The sequence below is a fragment of the Myotis nattereri genome (genome assembly GCF_964212035.1).
Source record: "Myotis nattereri genome assembly, chromosome: 19".
In the NCBI taxonomy this organism is placed as follows: domain Eukaryota; kingdom Metazoa; phylum Chordata; class Mammalia; order Chiroptera; family Vespertilionidae; genus Myotis; species Myotis nattereri.
In genome coordinates this window covers 25,040,388-25,067,064 of record NC_138095.1, presented here as the reverse complement: position 1 = coordinate 25,067,064, position 26,677 = coordinate 25,040,388, and the positions used below count along the sequence as shown (strand labels likewise).

The 26,677-nt window shown below is 62.2% G+C and overlaps 2 protein-coding genes across 4 annotated transcripts in view; one reads left to right on the top strand and one right to left on the bottom strand.

The window, feature by feature from the left end:
• The window catches only part of ZMAT5 (zinc finger matrin-type 5), a 20,104-nt gene extending 2,567 nt beyond the window's left edge, over nucleotides 1-17,537 (top strand). Inside the window, exons 2-6 of one of the 3 annotated variants that reach the window (XM_081113816.1) lie at nucleotides 6,077-6,226; nucleotides 9,818-9,880; nucleotides 11,223-11,303; nucleotides 12,220-12,331; nucleotides 17,125-17,537. In XM_081113816.1, the coding sequence (XP_080969942.1) occupies nucleotides 6,100-6,226; nucleotides 9,818-9,880; nucleotides 11,223-11,303; nucleotides 12,220-12,331; nucleotides 17,125-17,254 (513 nt within the window). In that variant the 5' untranslated portion in view covers nucleotides 6,077-6,099 and the 3' untranslated portion in view covers nucleotides 17,255-17,537. The remainder of the gene's footprint in view (nucleotides 1-6,076; nucleotides 6,227-9,817; nucleotides 9,881-11,222; nucleotides 11,304-12,219; nucleotides 12,332-17,124) is intronic. The other 2 variants (XM_081113817.1, XM_081113818.1) reach the window with 2 other exon arrangements.
• Nucleotides 16,645-26,677, bottom strand: CABP7 (calcium binding protein 7). The gene is made up of 5 exons (XM_081113815.1): nucleotides 26,562-26,677; nucleotides 20,317-20,460; nucleotides 19,503-19,615; nucleotides 19,106-19,256; nucleotides 16,645-18,872 (listed from the first exon to the last, which is right to left on the bottom strand). Exons 1-5 carry the CDS (start codon nucleotides 26,668-26,670, stop codon nucleotides 18,745-18,747), a joined length of 645 nt encoding a protein of 214 aa, XP_080969941.1. The 5' UTR covers nucleotides 26,671-26,677; the 3' UTR covers nucleotides 16,645-18,744.

Genomic DNA, 26,677 nt, shown 5'->3' with positions numbered 1-26,677 from the left:
TATCTTAAATTGGAATCACATTGCTTATCTGTCATCTACGCAGCATGTCAAATTCTTTTCAAATGTTCCTGATACTTTCAAATACCAAGTGTGCACTGACGATTACTAAATTCAGGACAGGAACGTAAGTATGGGTGGGGTGAAGGTCGGTTTACAGTTGTGAGGACGTGAAACACAGAGTTTTTCCTTGTATTGTTTTTTATTAATTATTGAATTATTTTCCATACGGATAACTGTGGATCTGCTTTACCCTGCCCTGTACAAGCAGTTTGATTTATTCTACTCTCTCTCTTTGCAATTCTAAATTTTCCTGGAGTGTGACATGACACCCAGCCAGGAGGGGAAAGTTTTAATCGTGGAAGTGAATGCCAGTCAAGTCGGGGTTACCCCTTCAGCAAGCGGACCGATTGGTGACTGGGGCACGAATCAGGTGCCCTGCCTCCCCAGGGGCACTGTCCCCAGCAGAGGCCTTTGGATGCAGGGACTGGAGGCCGGTGAGCACAGCTGTTCCCCTGGACTTTTGTTCCTTAGCGGATGCCTCCTAGCAGGTGCTAGACTCGCTGGTTAAACCGCAGGCTTCTGGGCCCCTCCAGATCTGCCGGGTCCAGATCCTGGAGATCTGACCCGGGAGACTTCATCTGTAATAAACCCCCACACAGGGAGCCACGGGAAAGTTGGAGCAGCAGTTATTTTAAGAGGGCTGGCCTGATGCTGCCCAGGGCAGGTAAACTGGGGAGGCTGGTCCAGGTGTGAGGAGGAGAGACCCGACTGGGTGGTAACAGAGGGTCAGATGGACTTGAAGCCCAAACTGGGGGGGAGGGGGGAAGAAGAGGGAGGCACACGCCTTCTGAGCCTGGGTATCTGGCGCAGGAGCCTCCTTCAGACTATTTTTACCTTTTCTATTTGGAAGCTCTGGCCTCCTGGGACCTGTAACTGTCTGATGAGAAACCGTGTCTCCAGCCTGCGGCTCCCTGGAGCCCGATTCGGGTTCAGCCGCCTGCGCTGGGCCAGGTCGGCTTAGAATCGGGGCGCACCTATCAGCCTTCAGCCAGGGGCCGAGGGAAATGTCTCCCTTGCATCCCTTTCCAGGTTCATCCTGGCGAACCAGGTCACTGGAACCATCCGTGGTGTTTCCTAAGGAAGAAGGAATAGGGTTTATCCCTGCCTGACAAATTTCCCACTTTTTATGGGAATTTTTTGGGGACACTTAAAAACAATACATGCTAAATGTCAAAACGTAGAATAATAGAAAAACACAAAATGGAAAAAAAAAAATCCTGCGCATAATCCTATTATCCAGGCATTACCACAGTAAATATTTTGTGTCTGCTCTAGTCTATGTATGAGTGTGGGAGGCTTTTTTTCCTTATAATAGTGGTATTATATATTCTGTTGTGATAATGAGTTTTTCCCATTGGTTTTTGTTTTTTGTTTTGTTTGTTTTTTAGAGTGGAAGGGAGGGGGAAAAGGAAGAAAGAGAGAGGGAGAGGGAGAAACATCAACAAACATTTTCTCAGGAATTTGGGAGTGGCTTAGCTGGGTGGTTCTGGCTCAGACTGTCCCAGAAGGTTGCAATCAAGCCCAGGGCTGCACTCATCCGAAGGCTTGACTGGGGCTGGAGGGTCCACTTCCAAGCTTACTCACGTGACTGCCAATAGGTTTTGATTCCTTGCCACTTGGACCTCCCCACAATATGGCAGCCAGCTTCCCCCACAGCGAGTGATTAGAGGGGAGACACAGGATGGAAGCCACAGCGCCCTTTGATAACTTGATCATGTAAGTGACGTCCTGTCACCTCTGCTCTATTCTCTTACCACACAAAACCGTGATACAGCTTAGAAGCGAACAACATTACACGGCACACACATGAGGAGGTGGTGTCGCTGCGGCCACGGCTGCTGCCACATCCACAGATGAGTGTTGAGCACCATCAGCATGTCAGGCGCGGCGCTAACACTGAGCTCGCGTTCTTTTTTTTTTTTTTTTTTAATATATTTTATTGATTTTTTACAGAGAGGAAGGGAGAGGGATAGAGAGTTAGAAACATCAATGAGAGAGAAACATCAATCAGTTGCCTCCTGCACACTCCCTACTGGGGATGTGCCTGCAACCAAGATACATGCCCTTGACCGGAATCGAACCTGGGACCCTTGAGTCCACAGGCCGACGCTCTATCCGCTGAGCCAAACCGGTTAGGGCACATGCTTTAATCCTCATGGTAATCTTATGAAATAGTATTATTACCTTCCTCTTCCAGGTGAGGCTCAGCAGGTAAGCAGTTTGCTGAGAGTTTCCCGGCCTGGAAGTGGCAGGGGTGGGGTTCCCACCTGGGTTGAATGATTAGAGGAGGGTTGACGTGGGTGATCAGTGTGACTTCGGGCTGGCTGTCCCTCCCTCTGTTCTTCAGCCCGTCACCTGCTACCTTAAAGGACCATCTTTTCTCCCAGGGGGGTCTGTGGACTCTGCACCGGAGCCCCCCTAGATCCTGGCCCTCTCCCAGACCTGCTGCGCGGGAAATTGCTGTGGGCGGGGCCCCCACTGCCTTATTCTGCCGGGAGGAAGGGTTGCACCTCGCTCCCAGGGGTGGAATGGAACGTGGTCAGGATGAGAAAGCCCTGTGGTTGCTACAAAACACCGGGGCATCTGAGGGGGACCCCTAACCTATTGGGGCTCCTCTCAGGGAAGACATCTGGGTCTCCTTGGCATCCCTGTTGGAGCTGGGTCCTCAGTTGGCAGTCTGTGGGCCACCCCCACAGGGCGGTTCCGATGCCATCCACTCCAGACGGCAGGCATCTGTGGTGCTGGGACGTTGCCATGCTCCTGGCGGGTGTGCAATGAAGCCGTCCGCTGGCTGCGGTTGGCTGTTTACCTGGGGTCTGGCAGCGCCATAATTAGAAGGGATGACAGGTGAGCTAGAGGGCGGCATGTGGTGAGCCCAAGTCCTGGGTAATTACAGTGTGTGTGCCGGCCCCTGGCCGCAGCCGAGCTGCTGGCTTATTTTAGCCTGGTGCCAGAGCTCTCTGTACCCGAGGCGCGCACAATGGAAGGGACCAAGAATATCAATGAAGCACAAATGTCTGCCCCGTGACAGCCTCGCAGCGGAGCAGTGGGAGGGGAAAGAAGGGGTTCTGGGGTCAGGCAGACCCCGTGTGGGTGCTGGCTCTGGCCTGTGTGGCTGCGGGGCCTCGGCACATGGCTTCGCAGGGCGTGGGGCTCCCTGCGCTGCTCCCCGCCAGCAGTACTCAGGCGGATGAGGAATGACCTTTCTCAGTGTCTTCCCTGGCCTTGGCCTTGAGCACATGGGGAGTGTTTCTGAACCTGGGTCCTCATCTGTGAAGGGCCACCTTGATGGGGAGGGTCCCTGAGGGTTAAATGAGGAATGAGAGCCAGGGGCCTCGCACGCAGGAGTCCAGTCTGAAGGTCTTCCCTCGCCCCGGCTCACCCCTTCTCTGTTACCCTTCTTCTGCCCCCGTGTCCCCACTAGTTGGTCATCTTTTACTTGAGCCCAGAGGACGGAAGGCAGGTGCCCTGGGTGGCCAGGTGCGGGTTAAGTCTAGAGCTGGGCTCTGCCGGAGGCAGCTGTCCTTCGGGGAGGCTGGTGGTGGCAGTGAGAGGCTGGCCTTTGGGGTCTTAGGGTCTCTCTTCTCGCTGTCTTCCTTATCCATCCTTGTCTCTTCCCCAGATCCAGACTTGAGAAGAGGCCTGGCAGGGATGTAGTGAGTGACTCACAAAGGGAAGCTGTCATCAGTGGGGCTTGTCGGGAGGAGACACCTGTGATTGGGAGCAGCCCTAGGGCCACTGGGCCTGGGTTCTGAGCCCAGCTCCGCGCTTGCTGGCCGTGTCACCTTGGCTACGCCATTCACTTATTGGAGCCGCTGTGCCCTCTTCTGAAAAGGCGTCACAGGTCCTGCCACGCAGGGTGTCCTGAGGTGATGCGTTTAGAAAGCTTTTAACCTGGTGCCAGTGCAGCAGGTGCACAGTAAACCAAGTCCTGGGTGACATGGACCGAGCACTGGCTCAGTGCTGGGCGTCACCAGTGCCATTTGTATTGCTCGTTCTTTTGTGGTTAATAATTCATCGGGAGCAGCAAATCTCTGTGTATCACTCCCCCAAGAGGCCATCAGACCCACCACCTCATTCCCACAGTGAAAGTAGAGGCCCAGAGCGGGGCAGTGACTTGTCCAAGGCCACACAGCTGGCTGCTCAGTGCCCTGCGTGGTTTTGTCCAGCTGAGTCTGCTGCAGAGCCACCATTTCATCTCGGCCTCCCAGAGGAACACCCCCCCTCAGCCCCCCCCGCCCCCCCTTGTCCCGGTTACTCTCCAGAGCCTCAGCTTCTGGGTGCTTCAGGCTTTGTGAATGGCTTGGGTTAGCTCCCGGCCGTTAAGCGTTCATCTCTTACCATTTCAATCCAGCTCCTATAAGTTTATTGGCAAGACGGGTGTATTAGAGCTGCCAAATTTAATATATCAAGTCCGTGTGTCTGGGATGTGGTTTCTCAGCAGTAACTGGAGAAAAGAGGTTTTATGTGTTTTCATTTGGAATGACTGTCTGTTCCTAATCCCATTAGAGCCCTTGAGTTAATGGCTGCTGTCCCCGCCTGCACAGGCCCACTTTCTCCCTCAGCCCGCACGGCTGCCAGGCCTGTCCAGGGGGCTTGTTTGTCTTCGTGTCTTTCTCCAGCCTCCTCTTTTCAAGATGCATTTCCCCGTCTGTCTGCCCTGTGGTCAGGCCCCAGCTTCGTATCTATTTGCCAGATCCTGGGAGTCGAGCTTGTGCTGCCAGCCTGAGCTGCCGCCTCATGACCTTGGGGAAGCCTCCGGTCTTGGTCCCCTGGGCCTCGGGAACCTGCTCTGGGAAACGAGGGGCCAGAATATAGGACCTGAAGGGGGAGGGGCTGGTCTGGACTCAGCCTGTGCAGGTCCCGTGTGACGGCCCCAGGGGACTTGGTCCTCCTCTGATCTTGTGGCACCAAACTGGGAGACGCAAGGTTGGCGTCACCCCCCTCCCCCTGAGAGTCAGAGAGTCACCCCTGGCCTGGGGCTGCAGATCTCCTGGGTCAGGAATAGCAGCTGTGGTCACCACGGCTGGAGGCTCTTCAGACCCTGAACCGTCCTCATTTCCCTCTGTGGCTGCCTGGGGACCTGCCACGGGAGAGCTGAGCCACTCTCCTGGGGAAGCCGTTGGCACCTCTGCCTGGGCCTGTAGCTTCTCTGGGCATCGAGCTGGTGTGGAAGAGAGGACACGGGGTGGCTGGAGCTGAGGGGACCTGGGCTTACTGAACCTCCGTCATCCCTTAAGGAAAATGGGAATTGATTTGTTTATTCAACAACTATCTGGTTGCCTGCTATGCACCGCGCACCACTTTGGGTGCTGGAGCTTCAGCGATAAACAGAACAAAAATATCCCTGCCTGCGTGGATTTACCTTCCTACGGGGAGAAGAGATAGTGAACGGAACCAGGAGCTGTTACTTCGCAGGGGATACAAATGAGGCGGGAAATGGGGAAAGCTAAGTGGAGGGTGGAGGGTTCTGCAATTTTAAGTAAAGTGGTCACGGTTGCTTCCTGAGAAGGTAGTGTTCGAGCGAAGATTGAAGGAGTCGAGTGAGCAAGCTTGGCAGGTACCCGGGGAGGGCATCCAGGCAGAGGGAGCAGCATGCAGACGCCGGGAGGTGGGCATGGGGCTGGCGTGCGTGAGGAGCAGAGCGGAGGCCTGTGTGGTCAGCGTGGAGAGACCAGTCGAGAGGAGATCAGAGGTGTGGGGGGTGTAAGGTGGTGGTTCCCTGGCGACAGACGGAAAATTTAAAAAGTACTGATGCCCAGGCCTCACCCACGCTGCTTCTGCTTTAACTGGCCCCCGGTGGAGGCTGGGCAGCAGAATGGTTAAAGGACCCCCAGGGATGAGGCCCGCGCAGCCCCTCACGGGCTGTTGTGAGTTTTAAATGAGGCGGTGGGTGCACAGAAAGCCTCCCTACACGGCCCAGGCCCGGCCCGCAGGGAGCGCTCCGTCGGGCGGTGTGCGTGGGCTTCGGGGTGTGGCGTCCCCTCCCCGCTCTGACATGGTCTGTGCTCCCCAGGCAGGGGCAGCAGGCGCGGGGCCATGGGGAAGCGGTACTTCTGTGACTACTGCGACCGCTCCTTCCAGGACAACCTCCACAACCGCAAGAAGCACCTGAACGGGCTGCAGCACCTCAAGGCCAAGAAGGCCTGGTACGACATGTTCCGAGGTGGGTGCCGCCAGCTCGGCCGCCAGGCTGCTGGGGCCCTGCCCTTCGCTCTTTCTTATCATCAGACAAGGAAGCCCCGTGGGCCAGTGGCCCCAGCGCAGAGGGGCCTCCGAAGGTCAGACGGAGCGTGAGCGCCTTTCCCCAGCGAGCTTGACTGGGGGCTGTTCTCAGATGCCTGGCCAGGCTCTGGGGCTGCTGTGGTCGGGAGGAGGGCCTCTCCCAGGAGGTGATGTGGGAGCCAGTAGCTGAGAGACAGGGCAAGGCCAGCCACACCGCTCCGGGCAGAGGGCGTGCAGAAGCAGGCGCTCTCCGAGCAGGAGAGGGACCCAGCCGGAGAGGAGACTGGTAGGGGTAGAGCTGGGGGCAGGGCGAGGGCCACCACGAAGGACTGGAGGCCACAGTCAGGGGGCTGGGTTGTCCCAAGGGCAGAGAGCGGTCTTTGAGGGGCTTTAGGCAGCAGCCGGTGTGCCCAGAGCTGCATTTGACACTGATAACTGGCTGCTGTGTAAGCAACGGAGTGCAGTGAACGGCGCTGAATGCCTGGCGGACGGGTGGCTGAATAACCGAGCTTCCTCGGGGAGGGGCTGCTCAGAGCAGCTGTGACGGGTGAATGGGCTGAGGCTGTCAGCACCTAGCACCGGCCTGGCACCCCAGGCACTCACTGCAGGGGCTGCTCTGCTCGGTGTCCGTGGACATACACACTGAGCAGCAGTGAGGGAGGGGCCAGAGGGGTTCAGCAGGAGCCTGGTCAAATGGAGAGCGAGCTGGGCAGTGGGGTGAAGGGTCCAAGAGCTCCCGGAATGAACCAAGGCAGGTCTGGTGCTCAGTGGGACCTGGGGAGCAGGATTCAGGGACAGGGCCCAGAGCCTGGAAGGAAGGAGTTGGGTCCCAGCAGCTGAAAAGGAAGGAGAAGGTGAAACAGAGTTCCCTGATCTGTGACTCAGAATTCACAAGAAGGGGGTGAGCATTTATTGAGTGCCTGCTGCATGCCAGGTGTCTTCATTTACTTTTCTTAGTCATTCTCTAAAGCAACGGGCTCTCAGCCCCTGGAGCGAGGATCACCTAGAGACCGTGAAATTAAACAACGCTGGCCCCCTGACCCACCCCCAGAGGCAGGTTTGGGGCGGGGCCTGGGCATGGCATTTTGAAAGCTCTCCCTGACTCTCCCCATTTCAGACGAGAAGCCTCACAGGCTCGGATGAGGGCAGGTGGCCAGGCTGCTCAGCAGGCCAGGCATGACTGTGGCAGGGGTCTGGGAGTGGGGGTGCCTGGGAGGCCTTCGACCCTGGTGTCAGGCAGAGACGCCCTGACTCCCAAATCCTGGGGGCTGTGACCTGACATGGAACTGGGCCTCAAGATCACCCTGGTGTTTGCTCCTAGTCCCAGACTCTCAGCTGACCGCTCCCTCTGAGCTCTAGCCACACTGGCCACTGCAGTTACTGTACCCCCTGCAGACATGTCCTTCCTCCCTCGGCCTGGTCCCCATCTCAGCGCAGGCAGAGTCCTCCAGGGTGTCCTCCCCCCCACACCCCTCCAGGGCAGGTCCTTTGGCCTCATGCTGTTTACCCCGTTTATATCCACGTGGATTAGTGTGGCTGCTGGACTGGAAGGAAGGACCAGGTCTGCCTTGTTCTCCACTAAATCCCCATCCTGGCACGGAGCCTGGCACACAGGGCGTGCTCAGTCAGTGTTTGTCGGATGAATGTCTAAATGAACGAGCAAACAGACACAGGCGTCGGGGCAGGTGCTAACATTGGGAGATGAAGCGAGAAGGACCAACGGGTCAGGTCACGAGGAGCCTTGAACGCCAGGCGGAGGAGCGTGGGCCTCCGTGTGCAGGGCCCAGGCCGGCGTTCCCAGCGCTGGGTGCAGTCAGCGTCGTAAGGGAGCTTTGAACGGCTCTCATGCTCTCCCCATCGACGAAGGGAAGCACAGCCTGAGGATGGGCTTGGGCATCCGTGCACTTGAATAGCTGCCCGATGAGTCTGTCGTGTGGCTGGGATGGGGAACCACCAGTCAGGTGCTGGGCAGAGTCCCTTGTGTAGGCTCGTCATCCTGCCACCCTCAGCTATCCTACCCACTCCCCTCCCCTGCCTGGGCAATGTCCTCTGCCCTCCACCAGCCCACCCCCCTGGGAGGGTATGTGGCATCAGCTGGCTGGACTGATCTGACAAGCCCAGTCCTGAAAGATGGACCCCTCCCCACCCTGCTGATCCAACCCACACTCCCCCAGGGCACCCTGGAGTGGGTCCTCCCATAACCATCTCCTGGCCCCTGCGGCCCACCCTTCCCCCAGCTCCTCACTGCCCTGGGGAAGGGAGGAGCCCCCATCAGAGCCAGGTACTCACCCAGCACCACAAGGGAAAAGGTGGGGACTTTAGACCCACACGCCAGGGTTCAAACCGGCACTGCCACTTCCTGACCATGTTAACCTTTCTCCTGTCTGAACCTCAGCTTTCCCTTCTGCAAAATGGGGGAGTTAGTACTATGCAGTGGGTTTGTGAGGAGGAAACGAAATCGGAACTGCTCCCATTTGTTGCGCATCCAGCACAGAGGGTCTCAGGCTTGGCTGCACGCCGGCGTCACCTGGGGAACATGATGCTGAGGCCACTCCCTACCCCACTTTCCCAGCAGGTCCATGTGCCATCAGGTAGAAGGGCCACCTGCCTCCTCTGCCAGGTGCTGTCCATCCATTATCTGCTTCCACAGCAGCCTGACCCGGTGAGGACCCCCCCCCCCCCACACACACACACACCTTATAGATGGGGAAACGGAGGCCCGGAGAGGGTAAACACCTGGCCTGTGGTCATGTCCATCTGGACTCCGAAGCCGCCGGTCTGCCAGAACCTCAGTGGCCTTTAGAAAAGGCAGTGAATGAATGGGAAGGTGCCCAGCCCAGGCCTGGCCCCTCCCTCCTCCAGGGTGACACCAGGGCCTCTGAGTCAGGGCACCTTGCTCACGTGTCTTACTCGTGGATTTTGACTGATTCTTTGCCGACCAAGAAGCACACAACATTTACCCCCTAAGTATACGATGAAAGTAAAGGTGGAAAAATCGGCAGAAACCAGGGTTGAGGTTTGTATCCAGAAAGATTGTTGCCAAGCCCTGTCAAGGCTGGGGACGGCCTGGCGCTGAGAGCCCGCAGCTGGCGTGCGGAGGGCACGGGGAGAGTGTTCTGCCGTGTTGCCCGTGGAGCGGTGCCTGGGTCCTGTTTCCTGGTGGGCTTCCTGGGCACCGGGAATTGTTTTTAGCTTTCTATTTTGAAATAATTATAGATTTCTAAGAGGTTGCAGAGACAGGCAGAAAGACCTTGTGGTACCAGCTTTTAAAAAACAAACAAGAACACAACCACCCACCACTCCCTGGGTGATTCTGTGCAGAGCTCAGAGCCTCTGGCCTCAAAGCTTGCCTTTGGCGGGGTCTGGGCGGGGTGGGAGGGGTTGAGGTCGCCTGAAGCTCAGACCCCTCTGCCCAGCATCCCCGTCTGTGGCTGTCCCTTTATGGATGGGGAGCACTTCCCTTCCCGACCTCAGGGAGGACCTGCGTGCAGCGCAGGTCGCAGGTCGGAGCCCAGCCCCTCCCTCCTCACAGATGCAGCTGCCATCTTGCTGGATGAACAGAACAAGCGGCCCTGCAGGAAGTTTCTGCTGACAGGTGAGGTGTGCCACTCAGCTCCGCTTCTGCCCGCCCCTCCCTGCCCTTGTCCCTCCCCAGGGACCAGCCTGCCAGCCTGGCCTGCTCAGACCCCTGCAGAGCCTCTGCCCCACCCTGGCCACCATCCTGAACCCCCTTGGTGGCCTTGGAGCCTCAGCTGACTCATCCGCTGGGGTCCTCCTCGGGGTCGTGCCTTAGGACTTCCAGGGGCTTGCCCTCAGTTCTTCAGACCTAGAATGTGATTTTATCAGCTCGGCCAGAACCAGCAAACGCTGCGAGATGGCAAGGAACCCTGGGGACGCGATGGGGGTGCTAGCCTGGCGGATGAAGTTAGCCTGGGAGCCCAGCCCGCTCCCGGCAGGCAGGGCTGGAGGGGCAGCAGGTCTGGCAGTGCCCAGAAGGTGCGGAAGTAGAGCCGAGGGCGCGAGGTGTTGATGTGACTGCTCAGTATCCAGCCAGGAAAGAGGCATGTGGTTTAGAGATAAAGACCTCAGTCAGTGAGGAGCCAAGGCAGATGAAAATAAGGGAAGAAAAATAGGACAAAGCCGGGAGCATTCGTCTCCTCCACGCTGGCCATGAGGGCCTTGCACTCTCTAAGGGCTTGGCCCTGAGCTTCCTAGCGGCCGAGGCAGAGATGAAAGCCACGATGATTGACATGGTGTAAAGGCGCAGCCCTGGGGAGAGGAGCTGCTGTTGACCCAGGGAAGCGAGGTCAGGAGATGGCGCTGTCCCCAGCACGGGCCCCAGGCCTGCAGGTCAGGGGCCTCCCCCAGGACTCCCCGTGGAGGGCATATTCACTGGGAGGTGGCGCTGGCTTAGGACACCTCCAGTCTTCTGTTATTTTGAGACACATTTTGGTCTTCTCGGTTGAGGTTCAGAAAGCCACCCTGGACGGTGTACCTCCTTTCATGGTGCAAATTACAGCCATTCAGGCCTTTCTGGGAGCTGCTCACCAAGCCCAGTGAGCGGACCGGCCCCCGGGGGGAGGGGGGGGGTGGCCTGGAGTGCAGAGGAAGCATGACCTTTTCGGGGACCCACATGTAGTTCCAGAGGCGGGGTCACCGAGTGGTGACAAGAGCCACGCCTGCAGAGGCTGTGTATCCTAAACGTGGACGTTGTCAGTGGGGTTTGACCCCCAGCCGGGCAGGGTCATGAGCGGATGGATGGAGCAGACAGGCTGCTCCGGCTGCTGTGAGGGAGGGGCCGGAGAGTTAAGTTTTTCTTCAGGGGTGGGGTTGTTGCTCTTGAGTCCCTAAAGTCTTGCCCCTAAACCTCCAGTGACCCTCAGCCCCCAGCGGAGCCCTCCCTGCCGGAGCAGCGAGTAACTGTCTCCCCCTTGCAGGCCAGTGTGACTTCGGCCCCAACTGCAGATTTTCCCACATGTCTGAGCGAGACCTGCAGGAGCTGAGTATCCAGGTGGAGGGTGCGTTTTGGTCGGGACCAGGGATGGGGAGGGCTGCTGGGGGGAGAGTGCAAGAGCTGGGGCTGGGGGAGCTACCTGTCCCCCCTCACCTCCCCGTCTCTTACGGTCACCGTGTGGGGTTGGCTGAGGGCTGCTGGGCGATGGGGTGGGTGTCAAACTGTCTCCAAACCTGCAGACACCTAGTGGAGACAGTGATGGGAGAGGGGAGGGGGCCGGGAGCAGAGGCGCACCCCCTCTGGCTCTGCTACACCCCTGGTGCCCTTGGCGCACGGCTTCATCTCAGAGGCAGTGTCTTGGCCTGTCGAAAGTGGCCGCTTTCGAGATGGAGGGAGCCGACGCACGCGCAGTGCTGGCCAGGCCTGGCCCAGAGGAAGCGCTGGTCCACAGCGTGGCTGTTTTCCTCCGCCCCGGCTCCTCCCAAACCGCCCATGACTCTGACCCATCTCACACCCAGCCTGTTTGAACTCCACCCATTGCTCGGTCTTCACTCAGTGAGCAAAGGTGTTTATAGGACATTTTATGAGAAGAGCCGTCGGGGAAGCTGAGGCTTCTGCCCAGGGTCAGAGACCCGGCACCGGCAGAGCCGAGACCCACCCGCTCTGCCCTGCGCTGCGCCCCACAGCACCTGCCCCCAGGGGTGGGCTCCTCCTGAGCCCCAGGCTCCCTGCAGGCGTTGTCCCTTGTCCAGCTCCACAAGGCTTGGGGGGCAGGCAGTGCTCTATCTCCATTCGATGGGGAAGCAGAGTGAGGCCCAGAGGGGCGGGCCTGGGAGGGGGCGGCGCGGTGGGGACAGGCCCACGGCTGCTCCTGGCTCCCTGCTCGCGCTCTCCCAGGCAGGCTCCGGCTGCTGTGGGCGGCTGGGATTCAGGTGGGGGTGAACCTACCCTCACTCGCCTCTGTCTCCCCATTCCCACAGAGGAGCGGCGGGCCAGGGAGTGGCCTCTGGACATCACTGACCTCCCCGAGGGCCATCTGGAGGACTGGCTGGAGAAGAGAGCCAAGCGGCTGAGCTCGGCCCCAAGCAGCAGGTACAGGCCCCCTGCGTGCCCTCTTCCCGTGCCCTCCCCTCCGGGGGCAAGACCCCGGCCAGCCCGCCCTGGCCTGACGCTGAGCCATCTCCATGAAGTGCCCAGGCCTCGGCACCGGACAGGGACTCCTGCTCCCCCGGCAGAGCTCCCCGAGGGCTCCCCGCCCTGGACCTCCATGCCTCAGACCCAGTTATCTCTGTGGAGGGGCTTCATGGGACAGCGGCCTGGCCTGGGCCTAGGACGCCTGGCTGGGCAGTCTAGGGGACGAGGCCTTCCCCCCGGCACCGCCAGAGGGGGTAGGTCAGGCTTCTTGCCGTCTGTGTTCCCATCTAGAGAGTTCGTTAGGCTATTTTACAACTGACTTTCATTGCTTTTCACCTTTGTTTTACATCTGCGCCAAGTTTTTGTCCCTCCCACCTTGAAAAGATACAGCACAGAAATGACGCAAATGTTGGGGCCATCCCTTCCTCCTGGCCCAGGGATCTATGTTCTGCACCTCAGGCTTCTTCAGCCGGTTGGGGGCCCCCCAGAGAGCTCTGCTCTCCCGCTCCGCCCACACTTCTCCTTGGGGGTTAGCCAGCTGCCTGGGCGCCCAGCGCGGTGCTCCCTAAGTCACGTTCCCTCCCCTGCCGCTCATCTCCCTGCTGTTTCTGGAATAGAACCTGCAACTGGGGACCCCTGGACTCTAGAGGACGTGAACCTCTCCCCCAGCCCCTTCCTGGGGACCTGCTCTCCCGGCAACCACTTATTCTCTGTGTCCACCTGCCGTCCACCTGCCTCCTGCGGGCTCGGAGCCAGAATGGATTACTCTCCGGGCAGCACAGGCCTGTCCAGCCTTGGGAAACAAGGGCCGTTAGGAGGGAGAGGAACATTTGTTCTTGTCTGTGCCCTTGCTGCCCTCGCCTGCAGGCTGCTCTTGTGAAAAATGACACCTGAATCCTGTGCCCAGAGCGTTGGGCTCTGCCCCCCAGGGAGGCGGGAGGTGGGCTGGAGCGGCCCCCTCCCTTGTCCGCGGCCTTGCTCTGTTCCCCCCCCCGTCTCCTCCCCTCGAGGCAGCCCTGGAAGCAGGCTCTCTGTGACCTTCAAACACCAGTCGCTCCTGTCTCCGGCCCCTCCTGGCCTCCTGCCTCCCCTCTGCTCCTCCAGCTTGTCCACACAACAGCCCAGAAGCTTCTAAACCACACACTGGCCTGGCCTTGCTTAAACCCTCGGGCTCCCTCCACCTCAGGTGGAACTTCCCTGCCCCCTCCCTGGCCCCTGGGGGCCACCTTCTCACCTCTGCCATCTGGCCTCCATGTCAGTACCACTGGACGCTTGGCAGCGCCTTCGCTGTGGTGGGTGTTTCTGACTGAGGGGCACCTGCGCCCGCTGTTTTCCTCGGCCTGTAGCTGCTCCCACCCCGCCACGCCTGCAGAGTCGGACGCATCCTCAGGCTCAGCTCAGACCTCCCCTCTTCCAGCCCCAGGCCTCCCCTCACGGCCCTGAGCTTGCAGTGTTGTCATGTGGGCCTGGCACTGGATGACATGTGGACAAATGAGAGCATTTGGGGAGCAGGGACCCCGGCCTGTATTAGTGCTGCAGGCCACTGTGGGCACTGGTCTGGTCACCCCCCTGCCTCCCTGGGTGTCTGTTTCCTCCCCTGGGCCACCCAGACTCAAGGGCCCTTTCCCTGCTGAGCAGAGCCTCCAGGGGAGCCTGTCCTGTAAAAGGGGGGATGGAGGCTGGGGGCGGGAGGGGGGGCAGCTGGGGCGTTGTGCCAGGTTCCTGACCCTGAGGGACCCGCCCAGAGCAGCGGTGGGGAGGGAGGGGCTGGCCTCAGCCAAGCGGACTAATCCCCCAGTGAGGCCAGTGCTGGTCCCTGCCCTCTGTTGTTGGCTCTTCAGATTGTGCCTTTATCCCTTCTAATCCCCCCCTTTGCACCCCGCTCCCGGCTGGCGCTGCAGCTGCAGCCCACGTCCCTCCTGAACTCTTTCCTTCTGATTGAGACCAGGGCTGGGCGACATGAGGGCTGCTCCTGTCCTTGTGCACGGGACAGACAGGCCACTGTGCAGCTCAGGGTCCCTGTCTGCCCTGGCGGGGCCGGGGGCACACTCCAGGGGCTCCTGGTGGAGGCCTCGGGGCGTGCAGGGGCTGAGTCCCAGCTGCCCAGTTACCCGTCCCTCCTAGAAAAAGGGGCTGAGGCTCATGGGGAGGGGTTCCCGGGATCACACCCTCTCTGCGGAGAATGGGGGTCACCCCAACCCTGCCGGGAGCCCTGGCTTGGCTGGCAGCTGGGGCTGTCCCTGCCAGCAACCGTGGAGCCTCCCCAACCCCACCCTTCTCTGCCGCTGGGGAGTTTATGAATCTCCCCAGAGCCCTAAGTCATGCTGGGAGCTGCTTTCTGCGCTTCCCCACAAGCAGCAAGCCCCCGAGCAGGGATTCCCGTCCTCTCGCCCTCGCCTCTCGCCGCCAGAGGCCCCAGAGCCGCGCCTGGGCCGCCCACAGTCCTCAGATGGGCTCTGTTCAGCTGCTCAGGCACCCAGAGGGGCTGGGGGTGGGTACGCGGGGCAAACTGCTGGGCCTCCTGCCCCAAGTCCCCCAGCTCCACCCGAGGCCCGAGTCCTCTCCAGACCGCTCCAGGCGGCCACAGTGCTCCAGGCGGCCAGCCACAGTGCTCCCTGCGGCCACAGTGCTCCAGGCGGCCAGCCACAGTGCTCCCTGCGGCCACAGTGCTCCCTGCAGCCACAGTGCTCCAGGCGGCCACAGTGCTCCCTGCGGCCACAGTGCTCCAGGCGGCCACAGTGCTCCCTGCGGCCACAGTGCTCCAGGCGGCCACAGTGCTCCCTGCGGCCACAGTGCTCCAGGCGGCCACAGTGCTCCCTGCGGCCACAGTGCTCCCTGGACCCTCAGTGCTCCCTGGACCCTCAGTGCTCCCTGGACCCTCAGTGCTCCCTGGACCCACAGTGCTCCCTGCAGCCACAGTGCTCCCTGCAGCCTCAGTGCTCCCTGCGGCCTCAGTGCTCCCTGGACCCTCAGTGCTCCCTGGACCCTCAGTGCTCCCTGGACCCACAGTGCTCCCTGCAGCCACAGTGCTCCCTGCAGCCTCAGTGCTCCCTGCGGCCACAGTGCTCCCTGGACCCACAGTGCTCCCTGGACCCACAGTGCTCCCTGCAGCCACAGTGCTCCCTGCAGCCACAGTGCTCCCTGCGGCCTCAGTGCTCCCTGCGGCCACAGTGCTCCCTGGACCCTCAGTGCTCCCTGGACCCACAGTGCTCCCTGCAGCCACAGTGCTCCCTGCAGCCTCAGTGCTCCCTGCAGCCACAGTGCTCCCTGGACCCTCAGTGCTCCCTGCGGCCACAGTGCTCCCTGGGGCCTCAGTGCTCCCTGCAGCCACAGTGCTCCCTGGACCCTCAGTGCTCCCTGGACCCTCAGTGCTCCCTGGACCCTCAGTGCTCCCTGCGGCCACAGTGCTCCCTGGGGCCTCAGTGCTCCCTGCAGCCACAGTGCTCCCTGGACCCTCAGTGCTCCCTGCAGCCACAGTGCTCCCTGCGGCCTCAGTGCTCCCTGGACCCTCAGTGCTCCCTGCAGCCACAGTGCTCCCTGCAGCCACAGTGCTCCCTGCAGCCTCAGTGCTCCCTGGACCCTCAGTGCTCCCTGCAGCCACAGTGCTCCCTGGACCCTCAGTGCTCCCTGCAGCCACAGTGCTCCCTGGACCCTCAGTGCTCCCTGCAGCCACAGTGCTCCCTGCAGCCACAGTGCTCCCTGGACCCTCAGTGCTCCCTGCAGCCACAGTGCTCCCTGCGGCCTCAGTGCTCCCTGGACCCTCAGTGCTCCCTGCAGCCACAGTGCTCCCTGCAGCCACAGTGCTCCCTGCAGCCTCAGTGCTCCCTGGACCCTCAGTGCTCCCTGCAGCCACAGTGCTCCCTGGACCCTCAGTGCTCCCTGCAGCCACAGTGCTCCCTGGACCCTCAGTGCTCCCTGCAGCCACAGTGCTCCCTGCGGCCACAGTGCTCCCTGGAGCGGCAGCCTGAGTGGGGGTCATGCCCAGAGGGACTGGAACGTGGGACAGTTGGTGGGGGAGCTGCCTCCGCACCTCCGTCCTCAGGATAGGGGGCCCCAACTGGGCACCAGGGCGGCCGTTCACACAGGCCCCGGGCTCCCCAGACATGGCTCCAAGGGTAGGAGAGGGAATAGCTTGAGAAATGACTTTTTTTTTAAGTTATACAATTTTTGGGGGGTGAGGGGTGGGGATTTCAAAGGCTTACGTGCCTGTAAAACTTTTCTTAAAAAGTATGAAAAAGTCAGAAAACACAAAACACCCGTAATCGCACCACTCCGATAGAACCACTGCCACCATTTGGTTGTTTTCCGGGTTTCTTATGCATTTATATATGTTGTATATCTTTAAACAAAAATAGTATCATGCTATATACATTATTTTATAAGCTGCTTTGTCTACTACTCACACCTACGTCAGGATCCCTTCCTCATCAGTGCATAGAGGTCCGCCTTCATTACACAGGCTGTGCGGCATTCGCTGCTGTGGACGTGCATATATAGATCACCAGTCCCCGCAGGTGGACACAGGTTCTTTCCAGCCCCTCAGTCCCCGCCCATATCCCGCTCTGCGCTGGGCTCATTCCTGGAGGTAAGGTTCCTGGCTCAAGGGGCCTGCATGTTTCTGAGGCTCCGCTTTCCAGAAAGGTCTACCCTCCCGCACAGCCGCGCGGCAGGAGGGTGAGCAGGGCAATGCCCCAGCCTGGGCCTGCCTGGCCGTGCCCCACTCTAATCCTCTGCCTTCTCCTTCTCTCTAGGGCTGAGCCCATCAGAGCCATCGTCTTCCAGTACCCAGTCGGCTGGCCACCAGTCCAGGAGCTGCCGCCATCTCTGCGGGCACCCCCACCGGGGGGGTGGCCCCTGCAGCCCCGCATCCAGTGGGGCTAGTCCCTCATCCACCCTGGCCCCCTCCGGGTCAGCTCCCACTGCAGTCACAGTAAAAATAAGGGCTCCTGCTGGGGACGCTGGGGTTCCCTCCTGCTGTGCCCCTCGGAGCCTCTGAAGCCCTTAGCTTGGCCTGGCCTGGCCCAGCTGAGGCGCAGGAGCGCCCCCACCAGGTGCAGCCCTGGCCCTGGCCAGTCAGCGCCACCCTCCCTCCCTCAGGGGACGTCTCACCAAGACGGGTGAGGAAACTTCCTGCTGGATGTTTATAAAGAAAGTGTCACTACGGCGATATGGCTACGCTTCCCCCTTGCCCGGTGCCCTCGGCTCCGTGCTCTGGCCTCTGGTCAGATTGGAGTGACAGGAGGCCTTCTGCAGGGCGACCGCGCTGGCTGCCCTGCTCCCTGGGGGGCCGGGAGAGGGTGGCCAGTGTGGCTGCGCCCATCACCCGTTTGAGAAGCGGCTCCAGATCTGGGGAGAGAGCTCAGGGCTCGGTCTGCCATTCCCGGCCCCCACATCTGTCCGTGCTGGGCTGGTGCCTGAGCGTGACATGGCTCAGCTGGGGCAGGGACGAGCTGGGTCTCCAGCCTGGTCAGTGTAGAGAATGGGGGGCCCAGGAACACAGGCCCTGGGCTTGAAAGAGCGGCCTGGGTGAGCTTCCCGGCACAGGCCTGAGCCCCGCCAGGCGGCTGCCCTGGAGGAGGCCCGGCCGGTGGGAAACGCGGCTGCTCAGGCCATTGGGAGCTCTAGGCCCTCTGCTTCCTCCTCACTGTACTCCAGCTCTGCGTTCCGTGTGGGGCGGGAGGGGCCATGCGGCCTCAGGCACGGGGCCTCTCGTCGGGAACCCAGAGTGGGGGGCTGCAGGGCCACCTCAGTTGCCTGCTCCTCCAGGAGCTTCTGCCCTCCCTGGAAACCCTGTTGATGTGGGAACTGAGGCCAAATCTGGGGACCCTCTGAGCTCTCACCTGTGAAATGGGCTGGTTCTCTGGCCCCGTGGGTGTGTGACAGGCTGGGTTTGAGTATAAGGAGGGTCAGAGAATGGGGCCCAGCAGAAGGCCAGGGCCCTTAGCCAATGCCCCCTGCCCAGGAAGAGGCTGTCCACCCGCTGCCTGACCCAAACCTCAGGGACCGGGGACAGGCTAGCTGTTGGCCCTGAGTACAGGGGCCTCTTCCTGCCTGAGGGCTGCAGCAGCTCCTGGGCCCTGTACCAGTTCCTCCCTCACTTCCCAGGAGCCCCTGGACAGGGGAGGAGTTAGTGCTACATACAGGCCAGGGCGGGCGAGGCAGGGGCAGGGTGCTGGCGGGGCCGGAGGCCGTCCTCAGAGCCGCCCCCAGGCCCTCCACAGCTGGGCCACAGCCCCATGCAAGGGCGGGCGGGGTTGCCGGACATCCAGGCCCTGAAGTACAGGAGGCGGCGGAGGCCGGGCAGCGGCTGCGGGAAAGGACTGCAGGCGGCGGTGGGTGTGGAGGGGCCAGCGGAGGCGTCCAGGCGGCGCCTACTTCATGCCGCTGCGCAGCACCTGGTTGGCCGCGATGAGCATGACGCTGATGATGAAGGCGATGGCGAAGGCGCAGATCAGACTCTTGCGCACGCACGTCTGACGGATCTGCTGGTTGGAGCAGGCTGTGGCCACCCGCCAGGAGCACCAGAGAGAGACAAAAGGGGACAGCGGAGCGATGCCATCAGGCGCCGCCGGCATTGCTCCACATGGGCTGGTCCCCTGTGCACAGGGCACGAGGCTGGGGCAGGCCAGGAGCCCCAGCCCCCCTGCAAACCCCGGTTCCTCCCCTGCTCTCGCAGTTGGCCCCCGCCGGGGGGGGGGGGCGGGGGGGGGGTCCCAGGTGTCAGTCACTCACTCTCCACGTCCACGGGGCACTCGGCCGTGCCCAGGTGGCTCTCCTCCTCCGTCATGATGATGTTCTCGATGTCCTTCATGGACAGGTGCTCACAGAAGGTGTCGTAGAGCAGCCGCTTCAGCTCGTCCACCGTCAGCTTCTGCATGTCGCACTTGGGGGAGGAGACGCAGCGCTCAGGCCACCGCGGCCACCAGTCCCCACCCAGCGCCTGCAGCCACACAGCCAGCAGGGGCCTCCCGACTCCAGAAGGCTGGGAGCCACTCGCTCCATTCTACCAGCCTCCCCCAGGGAGCCCAGGACCCTCTGGGAGACAGGACACCCTCTTTACCAAGTGGCCCCACCATTCACTGGCTCCTCACAGTGTGCGCAGCCCCGGGTCCCCCCAGTCACGGCATACCTTCCAGAAGACGGTGTCAAAGTCAGTGCCATGGAACCTCTCCGGGATCCCCATGGTGGAGAGCTTGGGTCCCAGGAGGGTCACAAACTCCTCAAAGTCCACTTGGCCATCACCTGGAGTGGACACAGGCCTAATGAGCGGGGTCAGCCTGCACCTGTCCAGCCTCAGGCAGGTCCCTCCTCCAAGCCTTGCCCGTTTCAGGGGCACCTGACGTGCCAGGCTCTGGGCTGACGGTGAGGCCAAGCGTGATGAGGCTCCGTGGAGGTGGAGGTGGAGGGCGGCGGGCGGCCCCGAGCACGTGGGGACTCTCCATTCGGAGCCCTCATGGCTTCCCAGGCCCTGCGGCCATCCCGGGCGGGTGCGGGCCTGACGTTCCCCACCACAGACAGGAAACGGAGCTCAGGACGGGGACAACCTGCCCAGGCCACCACCTGTTCTCTGGGTGGAGCGAAGTGGGGGCTCTGGGGGACTTAAGGGGGGCTGGGCATTACTGCTCCTTAGGAGTTTCTCCATAATAAAATGCCAGGTGGCAAACACAACTAAATTATTTCTTACTTTGAATGGCGAGACCTGGGCTGTTTAGAATAGACTTCTTTCTACTTTTCTGTACTTAAATTTTTTTTCAGGATACAGACCAAGACGGGTGGAGTCTCTGACCCCTAGGTGTGGCTGCGGCGCTCACACTCTGGCTGTAAGCGGCCAGGGGCTTGGGGGTGGCTGCTAGTGGGGGGAGCGAGTCCCCCGTGGTTCGTGCCCCGGCCCCAGCCCCCGGTGAAGGGTGAGGAAACAGCCAGGGGGGGGGGGCAGCGCTCACCGTCCATGTCCAGCCGCTGGATGATGACTTCCAGCTCGACCTCATTGGGCATGTAGCCCAGCGAGCGCATGGCCGTGCCCAGCTCCTGCTTGGAGATGAAGCCATTGCCGTCGCGGTCAAAGACTTTGAAGGCCTCTCGGATCTCTGTGGGGGGAGCAGAGCAGGTGGGGACTTCACTCCTGTTCCCGACACCCTGCTTCCCAGGCCGCGAGGACCCCCACGCCCGCAGCCTGAGCCCAGCAGTGCGTCCACCGAGCCTGCAGGCCTGGGCAGAGACGACTGGCAGGTGGCCCAGGCGTCCGCATAGCGCTGCTGCTGGAGCTCAGGGCAGAGGAGCAGCGGAGGTGTGCCCAGGCCCCAGCAGCCGTGAGGCTGTCCCCAGGGTCTCAGTGTCGGTGTGCCAGGTCCCCACAGCCCCTCCAGGCGTCCTCACAGCGACCCCCTGTGGCAGGAACCATGGGTCCCACTGTGCGAGGAGGAAGCCAGCACCCCACACTCCCCATCCCCACGCTCCCTGCACCCCACACTCCCCATCCCCACGCTCCCTGTCCCCATTCCGCACGTCCCCCCCTAGCTCAGCGGCTCCGTTCAGCTCAGCCTGTTAGTTAACACGCTAATGGCAGCCACGTGAGGCAGCCTTGCGGGGCGAACAGCTCGGCACAGCCTGCCTGGGGAGCCCAAGGTTTGGGGGAAAGGGAGGCCAGATGGAAGGGCCCCAGCAGGCGCAGGCCAGCTCAGATGTGGGGGTCGCTCCCCTCACTCCATTATACAGAGAGGGAGACCAGCCTGAGGGCCTGGGTGACTCAGGGTGGGGGGCAATGCAGAGGGCTGGGAGCCTGGGAATGCGCACCCCAATGAGTGACCTTGGGTGGGCCTCAGGCTTACCCACAGTGAAATGGGCGCAAAGGATGTCGGGACAAGGGTTTTCCCGAGGGCCTCCAGGAACTGTGGAGGGTCCTAACCTTTCCCAACGCCACCTGTTTCCCTGTGTCCCTTCCCTGGTCCTCAGCCCCGGAAGGGCCGTAAGAAGCGTTTTCCTCTGGGAGAGAGCGGATCGCCATTCACTCACAGCCTCTGCTCCAACCCCCCGGTCGCCCTACTCAGTCCACCCGCCAGCCCCCTGGCCTTTGCTCAAGCTGTTTTCCTGGGCGGGACGTCAGCGGAGAGCGCGCTCAGGTGTGCACCTGTGTGTGGTGTGTCCATACATACATATGTGGAGTGCAGACTGATGTCTTTATGCTGCAGTCCTGGAAAACGAGGCCCAGAGAGACGAGGTGGACAGTCTAGGGTCGGCGTGAGGTCCTCGGGGCTATTTCTGGTGAGGGCAGAGTTAGCTGGCCTGGGCCTGGCCTGAGGGGTCTGTGGTCCTTCCTGATCCTGCTGATCCCACGATAGCCCAGAGAGGGTAGCTGTGTGTCCCAGGCTACACAGCAAGGCGGCTTGGACCGAGGCCCCAAACTTCATTAGGTTCTTCCCACCTGGTGTCTGCACCCAAGGCCTGGAGGTGCGACTGGCTGACCTGCAGGCCAAGACAGAAGCCGCGAGCCGCACCTGCACTGCCCCCAGGTGCCCTGACTCAACCTTCCCCTTCCCCAGCCCAGCAGGGCCAGACCGCCTGCAGGAGAGCAGCCGGGATGGGAGATCCCTGGACTCTGGGAACTGCAGCCAACTCCCACCTGGAGGTTTCCTGAGCCACTGAGGGGTGGTGAGCTCCCCATCCCCAGGGGTATGTGAGCCCAGGCCCACACTGTCCCCCACCTAATGCCCCTGGCGGTACGGAGACTGCGGAGGGACTTCAGTCGCCTGGGAGTCTCTGCTGGAAGATGAGGGTACTGGCCATGTAACCAGGCTCTCCAGGGCTGCTTCTACTGGAGGCCCGGACCCCCTTATGGAAGTCCCCAGGCTGGATGGGAGACAGGGGAGGTCAGGGGAATCATGGGATATGGGGCAGGCAACAGACCTGGCAGTAGCCAAAGGGGCCCCACAGCCATTTCTCGGGCAGGACTGGCCTCCTAAGATCACCAGATACATCCAAAGACCGCCACTTCCACGTCCGTGTGTCCCTTCCGCCATCCCTCCCTGGCACCCCCAGCTCACACCTGAGGGTTGCCTCTGTACCTCTGTCCATGCCCAGAGCCCTGCCCCAGCCCCAGTTGACTCCTGAGGACAAGTTCAGGGACCACCTTCTCAGCCAGAGAGTCAGCTCTAAGTCACGCAGACACAGGTTCAAATCCCAGCTCTCCTGCCTCCTGGCTGGGTGACCTGGGCTGGTGTTTGCTCACCTGTCCAGGGGGGCGGCGGGGGTGACTACGTAGGAAAATGGAGGGTGTAAGTGCTTGATAGGGCCGGCCGGGCTTGGCTCAGCACAGGGCACTGCAAACGAGAACGTCACAGACAGCAGAGCTGGGAGGAGAGGGAGGACTGGGTGAGCTCTGGACACCAACGTGGGCTTCCTGTTGGCTGGTGCCGGGCCCTGGGGCCCCGGCCTTGAAGTCCGGCCCTGCCGCTCAGCAGCTGAACAACCAGCTGGAATGCAAGGCAGCTCCCGCTCTGAGCCTCCAGTGCTGCACCTGTGCAATGGGAACGCGGCTCCTGCCCCATCGCTGGGGCCTGGGCCTGCCGGGGGCTCTCTGAATGGGGTGGGTGTCATCACGTCCCCGTCGCTGCCGCCGCCATCGGCACAGCCCAGCGGGTGATTCCCCGAAAGCCTCGCTCTGACCCTGCGCTCTGTTCCTGCCCACGAGGCCGCTGTGCTCCATCTTGGCATGAGGACGCCTGGCCCGGGAAAGGGCTGGCAGGGCCTCCGCGTTTCCAGGCCCACACTGTCCCCCACCTAATGCCTCCAGCCTGACAGCCCCAACCCCCTCCCATGGCCCCTGCAGCTGTCAGGGCCCGGGTCCCTCACAGGCTCCAGGGGATGCCAGCACTCCGTCCGGGAGTTGGGGTCCAGCGAGGGGGGGTGCTGGAGGCCGCTGCGGGGGCGGGGCAGTGTCGTCCTCGGCGGCTCTCCGACACATTGGCCCTGTGCCCCATCACTTTGGCCTCCCTGAGCTTCCGGCCCGCACAGAGGCAGCCACTGGGCTTGCAGGAAAGGAGCAGGATGGCACTCCCCTACCCCCGTTCTCCCCATGTCCCCATGTGGCCACTCTCAATGAAGGCTCCACGGTCCCGCTGAGCAGGCCAAGGACGCGGCTCAGAGCCCTGCCCTGGCGGCTGCCTGTCTGTCTCCTTCCTCCTCCACCAGCCAGAGGACAGGACTGCAGCTTGAGCGGCCCCATTCCCCCCCTCAGGTGCTCAAGGCTGTGGATGCCGCTGGGGCAGGCTCAGGGTTCCTGCAGGCCTGGGGGCCTCTGCTGCGTGTGTCTGTCGGGGAGGAGGTACAGGGAGGATCTGGGAGAGTCTCTCACGGGGGGAAGGGGGGCTGATGGGGGCAGGAGGTCCCAGGCTGGCTCTGCCGGGCCATGTCTTTGTGCCAACTGCCATCCATCACATGGCCCCTTCCACCCAGCCCTCCCTACCCTGCACACCCTGCATCCCTGCCTCTTGAGCCTTCACCGATCCCTCTACACTCCAGCCTCTTACCCCTGCAGGCCCGCTCCTTGGCCTTCCCTACTGCTGCGTCTGTCCCGCCCCCACGGCTCGTCAGGGCCCACACTGGGCACTTCCATCACCTCCTCTGTCACCAGCAGCCCTGGGGAGGGGCAATGCCAAACCCCTTTTACAGATGGAGAAACCGAGGCAAGAGTGGCAAGTGATTGCCGAGGTCACTCCATGAGACAGGGGTGCAGAGACTCAAACCCAGCGCTGCCTGGCTGGAAGCTCTCATCTTAACCCCCGGCTCTCCCCCTCCCTCCCTGGCCCTCCTCCCCCTCGGACGAACCGCCCCCTGGATCTCTGCGCCAGGCACGTACTGTCTGCAGCACTGCGTCCCAAGCTGCCAGGCTCCTCTTCTCGGCACATGTGGCTCCCCCACTGTGGGCATCCTCCCAGGAAAGGGCCGGGGTGTTACCCAGACTGCCCCGGGGGAGCAGACGCACTGATGGGGCACTGGGGAGGTGGAGGGGGCGGAGGGGGGAATCTGTGCGAGGAATGGTCGCCCTGGCCACACAGCCCTGGCATTCAAGGATCACTGGGGCCTGCAGAGACTTGGTCTCCTAGAAGGCGGACTCTCGGGGTGCCTGCAGCCAAGAAAGGGGTCAGGCATGGAGGACTCCTTGCCCTCAGCTGTCGCTGCTGTGGGCCGGGAGATGGGCTGGGGCCACCCTGGCATCTGCCTGCTCCAAGACCCCCGCCTGCCCACACCAGAGAGGGCCCTGCCCTTCAGATGCCCCCTGTGCCAGGCCCCTCTGCTCCTCGGGGCCCAGGAGAAGAGGACGGGAGAGAAGCAGGGAGGGCGTTTGGTGTGGCTGGTGACTAACGCTCCTGGGCTCCTGCCAGTGTGCCCGCGGGGCAGCCCAAGGGAGGCTGCGGCCCGGCCTCCTTGCCCCCCACGCTGCCAGCCCTGCGCCCCGCTGACCCCTGCACCCTAGGCTCCTCTCAGCTTCTCCCCTTCCTTGGGGCCTTCATTTCAGGGCTGGGAGGTGGCAAGAAGCTGGACCTCGTGAGGCCCAAAGCAGGGCTGCATGGTGGGGTGGAGGGAGCAAGGGGAGAGAATGAGGTGGGAGCTGGCTGGCCTGGGGTGTGGGGGACGAGGGTAAGCCCTGCCTCGGTGGCCAGCAGGAAGGAAGGGGTGCGAGCCTATAGGAGCGGGCACTGGCAGGAGGAGGCATTAGGGAAGAGGCAGCGGATGCCCCATCCCCTGCCCTCTTGCCCCTCATCATACCCCCTCCTTGTTCCAGGCCCCGGATGACAGGGCAGGGATTTGGGTTTGGGGTTCAAGGCCAGAGACGCAGCAGCAGCATCCATCCATCTGTCCTGCCCGCATCAGACACCAGACCCCTTTTCCAAGGCTCTCCTGGCCTCGGGGAGCTTTGGGGGGACTCGGTGAGGAGCAGGTGGCTCAGAGCCTGTGGTGCAGTTGTGGGAGGGGGGCTGCCTGCTCTCACTTGATCTTCCCCTTAAGCCAGTCTGACCCCCCCCCACCAACACCTGCCCCTCCAGATCTTGGGGATAAGGGGGCCCTCTCTCCATACCTTCCCCTGTGCTCCCCCCATCATCCCTGACTGCGCTGTCTCGGCTGCAACCTTCCCCCAGGCCCTGCTGAACCCCAGATCTCAGAGACCCCTGGATTCAAGAGACCCATAATCTCCCAGCCTCTTAGTACTCTCAGCCCCTCCCCCAACAACAGACAAGAAGATCCCAGGGGGTCAAGGCACCCCTCCCCCAGAGCCCCCCCCCCCCACTCCACTCCATATGGGGCCCCAGGAGGTCTGCGTGGAGTGGAAGCCTGAGCACCTGCCCACAGCCCAGTAGGGAAGGAGCTCCCAGGCACCAGGGGTCTCACTGCTCCCCAGAATTCTCCATCCAGGGACCCCACCATCTCACCTAGACCCCCACCTAAGGTCCCCATCCGTGTCCCCATTCACGCCCAGATGGGTGGTGGGTGGGAGGGCAGGCTTGGGTCCCTGCCTCCCTGCCTTTCCCTTTCCAGGCTGGGTTATCAGGACCAAAACCAAGCCGCTGGATCTGGCCACTTGTTGTCGCCACCACCTCCCGGGCCGCCTTCCCGGAGCCCGGGGCGAGGGTCCCCGCCGGGCCGAGCGGAAGAGGCTCAGGCCGCAGTGGGGCGGGAGGGGGGGCTGGGGGCAGCCCCGCCGCAGGGCGGTCGCCCTCTCCCCTTCGCCAGCTGCCCGAGCAGATTGGATCGTAAAAGCGACACGAGTGGAATGTCAATGCGAGCGCGGAGCCGCGGGCTGGCGCCGCCGAGGGGATCCGGACGCGGGCGCTCGGGCTGAGCCGGCGCAGGGGCGCAGCTCGGACCCCGGCCCCAACCTGTCGCGTTGCCGCACTGTCGCCGCGGACTGCGCGGGCCCGTGACCCTGCGGCGGGACCCGGCAAGTTTCCGCAGCGCCGGGGACCACGCAGGCAGGGGCCGGGCCGCCCCTCCGCCGCGGCGACCCTCCCCGCGGCGCCCCGGGGTGCGCGCTGGCCCGGCCGCCATGCGCAGCTGCTCGCCGGAGCGCCCCCCGAGCAGCAGGCACCGGCCGGCGGCCCCGCGCCCCCCGCGCCCCCCGCGCCCCCGGCTCGCGCTGCACCTGGGCGCACAGGTAGGAGGGCCCGCGGGCGGGGGTCCCGGCCGTACTCACCCTCCAGCTCGTCCTCGGGGATGTCCACGGGGCGCTGCTCCGACAGCAGGTTGGGCACGGTGTAGATGCCCCGGTACATCAACGCCGCCGTCACCGGGTGGAACGGCATCTTGGAG